The sequence below is a fragment of the Hypomesus transpacificus genome, chromosome 8 (assembly GCF_021917145.1).
Source record: "Hypomesus transpacificus isolate Combined female chromosome 8, fHypTra1, whole genome shotgun sequence".
Classification (NCBI taxonomy): domain Eukaryota; kingdom Metazoa; phylum Chordata; class Actinopteri; order Osmeriformes; family Osmeridae; genus Hypomesus; species Hypomesus transpacificus.
This window is the reverse complement of record NC_061067.1, coordinates 1,035,787-1,043,817: the sequence shown is the minus strand read 5'-3', so window position 1 is coordinate 1,043,817 and position 8,031 is coordinate 1,035,787. Positions and strand designations below refer to the sequence as shown.

At 46.3% G+C, this 8,031-nt stretch overlaps 1 protein-coding gene across 3 annotated transcripts; it reads right to left on the bottom strand.

Annotated features, from left to right (window-relative positions):
* Positions 1-389: 389 nt before the first annotated feature.
* cdk8 (cyclin-dependent kinase 8) lies at positions 390-7,855 on the bottom strand. 3 transcript variants are annotated; one of them, XM_047023559.1, is made up of 13 exons: positions 7,409-7,855; positions 5,723-5,798; positions 5,504-5,614; positions 5,000-5,140; positions 4,199-4,256; positions 3,952-4,083; positions 3,604-3,747; positions 3,120-3,189; positions 2,936-3,008; positions 2,712-2,809; positions 2,388-2,475; positions 2,075-2,173; positions 390-1,489 (listed from the first exon to the last, which is right to left on the bottom strand). In XM_047023559.1, the coding sequence occupies exons 1-13, from the start codon at positions 7,534-7,536 to the stop codon at positions 1,364-1,366; spliced, it is 1,344 nt and encodes a 447-aa protein (XP_046879515.1). In that variant the 5' UTR covers positions 7,537-7,855; the 3' UTR covers positions 390-1,363. The 3 variants fall into 3 exon arrangements, with proteins under 3 accessions (XP_046879515.1, XP_046879514.1, XP_046879513.1); XM_047023558.1 differs by having other exon boundaries at positions 2,015-2,173; positions 2,397-2,475; positions 7,409-7,854; XM_047023557.1 differs by having other exon boundaries at positions 2,015-2,173; positions 7,409-7,853.
* Positions 7,856-8,031: the final 176 nt, after the last annotated feature.

Sequence of the window (8,031 nt, the reverse complement as noted above, 5' to 3'; positions counted from 1 at the left end):
GGGGACTTACTCAATACTTTAAAATGACCCAAACGATCCATAACAAATATCCATCTTTGGTTAGATTCAGGGAAGCTAAACGACACGTGGTCAAGCTTCTTTTGATGATCTGGGAGGCGAATATCTGCCACCTCCATCATTGGGAAGTAGCACTGGGTGCATAGAAGCGTAAAATAACACAGGGTATCATTGCTGCTTTTCCGACAAGCTTGTGACCCATATGGAAAATAAATATATTTTTGCGATCCCGAATATAGGACTGAGATGGGCTCCATGAAGGAGTTCTATTCCTGGAAGAAGAAAAAAAAACGAAAAAGTACCCACTTGCACTTACTCCTCTATCCACTTCACAGATCTAATTAGATGTGTACAAAAAACACTTATAATAGTGCCGTTTTTCCTCTTTTATTGTCAGGATACTTGCTTCATGTAAAATATTTCAATACAATACAGTACAATGTTCCATCTGCTGTCCTCGACAATTGGTTGGTTTTCTCATGAAGTTCTAAGGCTTGCCAACAGTGAACGACTGCTGACCACATCAGCCGATTTCATCCTCACCATGAACACAGAACCAAGAAAACAGATTAAATTAGAAACGACTAAAATCTTTTTTTTTTTTTTTTCTCTTTTCCTCGTTCTTGCAGTGGGTGCCCCACCTGCTCCCAGCACGTCCCGGTCAGCAGCTGCGTTCGGTCAGCAGCTGTGTTCGGTCCCCAGCGAAGGCCCTTGTAGAGGCAGACAGACAAGACACACAGACAGACAGGAGGACAGACAGACATGAGGACAGAGGGGTAGGCACTCTGTCGATGCCGTCAGTCGCATAGCAGCTTTAGTCTCATCCAAGCTTCAACAGGAAAAGGGGAACCGGCTGGGTAGAGTTTTGGTGGAGGAGGCGAGGGGAGGAGGAGGGAACGAGGGAGGTGTAGGGTACAGGAGGACAGGAGACAAACCTCCCCCCCACCCCCCCTCCCCCAAACTGAGTCATCTTCATTTGAATCTGTTGCAGTGGAGTACCGGCTATGGAGATCTGTCTTCTGAGGGTCACAAATGGATGTGGTTATGATGTTACGAGTGGAGAGAAGCTGACAACATCCCTCCTCCTCAGCCTTCCTGGTCAGGGCCTCCGCTCCGCAGCAGTGCTGGGTCCAGACCGTATGCCCCGTTCCCCTCAGCCTCCAGACGGCCTGCAGGGAGGGGGCCCCTCTGGGGTGGGGTTTTGGCGGTAGTAGGCTGATGCCATGAAGAAAACAATAAGAATAACCCACTCGCACATCCCTCAGTACATTCTCCCGAGTGGGCGTGGTGGCGGGGGAGAGGGGGGGCGAGTGGGGGTCCGGGTGAGGGGTCCGGGTGAGGGGGGTCAGTAGCGGTGACTCTGGTGAGAGTACTGCGGAGGTTGCTGGGACGTGGAGGAGTATCCCATGCTGTTTTGGGGCAGTGATGTGCTTGGTCCTGGATTCTGGTAAGCAGCATGGGGATTGGAGCGCTGAATATGACAGAGAGAGAATTGATTATAATTTACATTACATTGACATTTAGCAGACGACTTAAAGTAAGTACAGGGACATTCCCCCCGAGGAAGGGTGAAGTGCCTTGCCCAAGGACACAACGTCATTGCCACGGCCGGGAATCGATCCGGCAACCTTCAGATTACTAGTCCGATTCCCTAACCGTTTAGCCATCTGACTCCTATAATAATAGATTGTAATCAATTGAACATGTCAACATCAACCAGATTAGGTGCCGTGTGTCCTATCAAACTGACACACCATGTCAATAACGATTGATATACACATCATGTTCTTCTATTAAGCTATATGTCAATACAAATCCCAATAGTTTGGCTTGTGTATAGTGTATACACACACATCAGTGTACATATTTTAAAATGTTTATAATGCTATGCAATTTATATATTCCCTTTGTGATATTTAAAGGATTTAAAAAAGTGCCCCTAACCCTAACCCTTTCTGTCTTCCACACAGTGTGTGTGCTTCCATATGCCTCACACCTGGTAGTCTGAGGTCATGATGAGGCCACCTGAGGTAGTGGTGGGCGGGACCACTCGCACCTTCTTCAGAGGAGGGCCCTGGGCGTGGCTGTTGTCAGGGTTACCGGTATGCCCGGCTCCGTTGGTGTGGTTATTAGCCTGCTGCTGCTGCTGGTTTTTCTGTTGATTCAGAACCACACGGACACAAGCCTTCATCAACCGTACACAACAGCGTAGAGAAATAACACCACAAGTTCTCCCTACACACAGCCTATTAAAAGCCCAACTACAGAAAAACAAAGACAAATACACAATATTCCGTGAGGTAAATAATAACTCCACAGAAAAGTTGTTACACAAAGGAATGAAGTGTTATGAGGTATGAGGCACACACATTTCTTACTTTCTCGGCCTTGTCCTCCGGCTCCTCCTCCGTCAGAAACTCTCTCTTGGGGTAGGGGATCTGACAGCCTGCGAACACACTGAGGACATCCACACACACACATAATTAACATTCAACTACCAACACAAGGCTTTTGTTTACCGTCAACAACGCCCAGTCGAGTTTGTTTACTGTGGCCAAATTCCAAACAAGGCAGTTTGCACAGGTGGATTTGACATTATGTCCACATTACATGTTTAGCTCCTGTCACAAAGCCATGACACACTGTGCTCTCTCTCTGTGTGTGTGTGTGTGTGTGTGCGTGTGTGTAGTTACTCTGAAGTTGGCAGAGGTTCCTCCAGGAAGTAGGAGTCTTGCATGGCCTGCTCAGATGTGATCCTGCGGATGGGGTCCATAGTCAGCAGTTTCTGCAGCTGTGGGGATGAGTGGTTGATAGATTTAGATTATCATACAGGTTCAGGGGTTCGGTTTTTTACCCCTCTTCATTTCTCACTGCCATCGGCCACTACCACTTGGGTGTACTTATTGTTGAGACTTACCAAGTGGAATGCTTTGCTGTCCGGTTTGACTTTGTGTTTTTCCATATACTTTATAAGGCTGCAGTTTGTATACCTGTGATACCGATGGAAAACATTCAGCAAGTTTGGATGAATTGAAAACAAATTAAAGGCTTGGAAAACTACACACAGACAGACAGAGAAAGGGTCACACACACACACTCACGTGTTCCTTCTGAAATCTTTCATCAAGGTCGAGTGTTCTGGCATCTTCTTGATGTCCTCCCAGTCCTTATCTGTTAGCATCAGGAGATACCAGGATTACCTCATGTCAGGTCAGTTGGAGAGACAGATTGCCTTGGCTCAGAGGCCAGAACTTAAATCTAACCAGAATCTCTCCCTAAACATCCATTTCAAGCACCAGGAAGGAGGCCTGGTGAAAACCTTTTCCCTGTTCTGGGTTCCTCTGCCCTGTTCTGGGTTCCTCAGCCCTGTTCTGGGTTCCTCAGCCCTGTTCTGGGTTCCTCTGTCCTGTTCTGGGTTCCTCTGTCCTGTTCTGGGTTCCTCTGCCCTGTTCTGGGTTCCTCTGCCCTGTTCTGGGTTCCTCTGCCCTGTTCTAGGTTCCTCTGCCCTGTTCTGGGTTCCTCTGCCATGTTCTGGGTTCCTCTGCCCTGCGTGTCAAGTTTTGCAGGACGTCCAGAAGTCCTCACCTGCTGGGAAGCCCATGACGTTGAAGATGCGGTCCAGCTGGTCGTGGTGGTAGGGGTTACTGGTCTTGATGTCCTCCTGGCGACAGTGGAAGATGGGCTCAGAGGTCAGCAGCTCTGCGAAGATACAGCCGATCGCCCAGATGTCTGAGGGAGACAAAGTGACCTTTACATTTAGCAGACTCCCTTATCCAGAGCGACTTACAGTAAGTACAGGGACATCCCCCCCCCCCCCCCCCCAGGCAAGTAGGGTGAAGTGCCTTGCCCAAGGACACGTCATTTTTGCACGGCCGGGAATCAAACCACACTCACCCACGCGTGCACACACACAAACACTTCAATGAGTCTCACCGATGGCTTTGGTGTAATGCCTGGCCCCCAGCAGCAGCTCTGGTGCTCTGTACCAGAAGGTGACCACCACAGGGTCCAGGTCTGCTAAAGGCTTGAGCGGTGAGTTAAACAGGCGTGCAAAGCCCATGTCCGCTGCGGAGAGAGGGGAATGAGAAACCAACAAAATGAACACAAATAAAATGCAACTTTAAAACAGAACAGGAGGTGTGTAAAGGGTACAATGCTGTGATAGGAGAATGGGTCATACCAATCTTCACCCTCCCCCTCTCTGGGCCCTCCCCCATTACTAGGATATTGGCAGGTTTCTGAAAGGAGAATGTTACATGTCAGCATACGGATATTTACTTTATCCTATGACCGAGATTGACAGCTTGTTATTAAAGATTTGCAGTGGTTTGGCACCGCTGCTGCTACATGATTGGGATTTCTGGTGCAGTTAAAATGTCAGATCCTGCCCTCTACTGGACAAATACGAGACATCAGCTCCTTTAGAGAAAGCCCCAAAGGGCCTAGACATCTACAGAAAGCCTAGCCGCATAACAGATTGAGAATTCTGTTTTAACAACTGTTATATTTATTTCTAAATAGAGAAAATTCCTTGCAGTAAGCCTCTACTGTCTTATGAAGCAAGGAAAAAAACTAACATATGTATACTGAGTCTGTCAAAGACTGAAGTAAAACTACATTCTCAAGCATGCACTTTGGTTATGAGTCACAACGAACATCAGTGTAAAAGCAGTCTTTTTAAAACCGTACGACCTAAAGGACCTTCTGGAGCATAGTTGCCCATGGTTTCCCATAGCACTTTTCAGTTAAGGTCCTGTTTTCCCTCTCTCATTCCAAAACGCCAGTCTCCCTTCTCTGCAGATCGCATGAGCCTACCCCCCCCCCCCCCCCCCCCCCCCGCATCAGTCTATAGCACAAACTAGTCGTGTCGTCGTGTCGTCGTCGTCCCCCCCCCACCCTACCACCTTAACTAACACATTTTCTGCAGGAAACTCTGGTTGCCACATGTTAATCGACCTGCCCCCTCCCTCGACAATCTCACCAGGTCTCTGTGGAGGACCCAGTTGGCGTGCAGGTAGTGGATGCCGTCCAGGATCTGGTAGAGCAGGGACTTGACCATTCCTCTGGGCAGCTGCAGGGGCTTCTTATTGGCCTTGGAGGCTCTGTGGAACTTTATAATGTGCTTTGGAGAGAACAGAGAACCCCTGTTCATTAGGGTACGTAAGTGTGTGTCTGTGGGTGTGTGTAATTGTGTGTTGATGTGTGTACACTACATAGACCAGTTGGGTTTGAGGCTTTCTGAAATTAAGTGGAGGATGTTGGTGAAACACTGGGTTAGGGTTCAACCTAAGCAAAACCCATAAAAATCAATGCATGCCCATTTGGGTCTTTCTTACTTCAAACCAGATGACAAACGTAAATGATTGTATGCAAAAGCTTTAATGTAATTTAATCTACATTTACATACACAAATGGCATGGAGGTTTATTTACATGGACACAGTGGACAGATCTGTAAAGAACCAAGTGTGTGTTGTGTGTGTTACCCAGAGGTCGTGCTCGGCGTAGTCGAACAGCAACCAGACTTTGCGGTCTGCATGTGACAAGAACACCTTCTGCAGTGAGATGACGTTAGGGTGCTTCAGCTCCCTCAGCAGCTGCAACACAACATCATGAATATGACATTGTATTACAACCGATGGGGACAGGACAACAAAGAACATGGTGTTGTTTATATTTGGACATGTATATAAGCAAATACTCACTGCAATCTCTCTGCACGCCGACATGGAGATGCCAGTGCCTTCTATTTGCTTCAGGGCATAGTCCTTATCGTCCTTTCTGTAAGCAGAAAAAGGATATGCCACATCAACACAACATACTACAACTCCCAGGAGGCCTAGCTACCTGCCTGGATTCATAAAGGAAGACAGCTGGCAGGAGTGTTGTGGGTTTGAAGAGGGAGATTTCAATCATTGATTTACCTCTGGATTTATGTAATCAACCTCACCTCCAAGCCCCATTAGAGGGGAGAGGACCAGGCCATGCGTGGCAGCTAGTGCGGGCCTACTATGTTGGAGCACTAGAGGAATATGGATGGATGATACACTGAAAAAGACTGCAGGGCAAGGCTGAAAAAACCCTTCCTCTTTTCTAGTCCTAAACTGCTCTCTTTGCCTCCACGGGCACTGTTTAACTCCTGGAGAACAAATTAACTCTGAGAATCTTGTAAACAGCAGTCTCCTAAGGAGAACACAAACATCTTTAAACACTTGGGCATCTTAAAATGTGGTTCAGGCCGCCAGTAAGTCTGGGCTGTGGTGAAAGGCTTGGTGGAATAAATCTACCTAGAGGGGCTGAGACTGATCTGCTACTAACAGCACAGATCCACTCACTTGAGACCAGATTATTCTTTTCAGACAATAAGAGACACTCAAATACTTGTAGAAAATACAATTTTAGACAGACTCCTGAATCTTATTTGTAGGAAAAGACATTGTGTGATTGAGTTCGCATGGGGCAGTATAAGTAAACTGACACGTTATTGGTTAGATACATTTACAGTGCTGTTACCTAAAACAATTACACATTCTTACGGTTTAAAAATTGACAAATGGGCCATTGCCACATCCTTATAACGCAGCAATTGTGATGCATGTTTCTCCCTATACACTTGAACAAAGAGTTGAAAGAAATATATTAAATAATATCGAATCTTCCTGAAATTGTGAGGCAGTATTTACTGCCACTACGACGGAGCAGGCCGCTTGACTAAACATCAACCCACACATTCCCTGAACCTGCCAGCAGCTGTAGTAGCCACATAACAAGCATACATCAGCTCATTTTACATATGGCTTCTGTTGTTGGAGATCACACTTCACAAAATGACACCTATACAGTAGAATTAGGAACCAGGGTCTGTTTCAAGACCCCCCCCCCACACACACACACACACACACACACACACGCACACACACGCACACACTGCCCGCACACATACAAACAGGTGTAGTATGTAAGTATAACAACATCCCGTGCTATTCCATCGCTGAGCACAACCCTTTCAATACTCTGTCATTTGAAATATGAGCAACGATTACAATGGCGATATTTGCTGCTGAATTTGTCGAGCACACTGCACGGCCAATGACACGGGGCTTAGCAATTGATGTCAGTGCTCTCCACAAGACAGACAGCTTTGTCATGATGCTGCTTTTGCATTAGCCAAACAGCTCCGCAGTCCAGGTTATGTGACGTATAATCCCACTGGATTCCTAAAAAAATCTACATATTCTATAAATTAGCTTTGACCAAATTAGGTATATTTATGCGACGAGTCTTTCAGAGACAGAGTCTAGAGAAAAGCCGTGGGCGACACAATTGGGAGTTTATAGGAGACTGACGTAGTTTTTGGCGAGCTACTTGCAAGGCCTTTGCTATCAACTCACCCATCTTTTCTCTTTGCTTTATATACATGACCGTATGTGCCTCTTCCCACTTTGCATCCCTCGTATTCGAAGAGGTCTTCGACTCTCTCTCTTTCTCCGGTCAGCTTCACTTTAAAATCATAGTCCATTTTCTCTGTTGTTTTGGTCAATTATCCTCCCCTTCCTTTTAAAGCGCCGCTTGGGAGGCAACTTACTTCAACAACCCCGATTTGTAATCTAAGTTGCCTTCCCTTGCGTCGCTCTGTCCTCAGTCCAGTTTCCACATTTAAAAGTTTAAATGATATGTTGGTACAAATGAAGATTCACAGTACTTGAAAAACCAGATGAGATAAGAGATAGTCCTTTCCTCGTATTATCCTGCTACTGCGTTTGTCAACCGGTATTTCACTCGGGAGAACGGCGCAATTGTGCACGGCACTGTCGCAAACTGCCGTTATTGCATCCACCAGTAAAGAGAATTGTTGGAGAATAAATGGTTGAGGCGCACCACGTGGATTTTAACTCTTTGTAATACGTAATGGGATTTAATAAATGTACATTAGACTTTTGAACTTCAAATATGACAGTGTAAATGCATTTCCTAATATAAATATGTTTCAATATAATTTCATAATTATGATGCA

Coding starts and splice junctions, on each gene's coding strand:
- cdk8 (XM_047023557.1), bottom strand. CDS start 7,536: ATGGACTATGATTTTAAAGTGAAGCTGACCGGAGAAAGAGAGAGAGTC. Junction 5,799..7,408: donor AAAGCAAAGAGAAAAGATGG/GTGAGTTGATAG, acceptor TTCTGCTTACAG/AAAGGACGATAAGGACTATG. Junction 1,490..2,014: donor TCATGACCTCAGACTACCAG/GTGTGAGGCATA, acceptor TGTCATATTCAG/CGCTCCAATCCCCATGCTGC.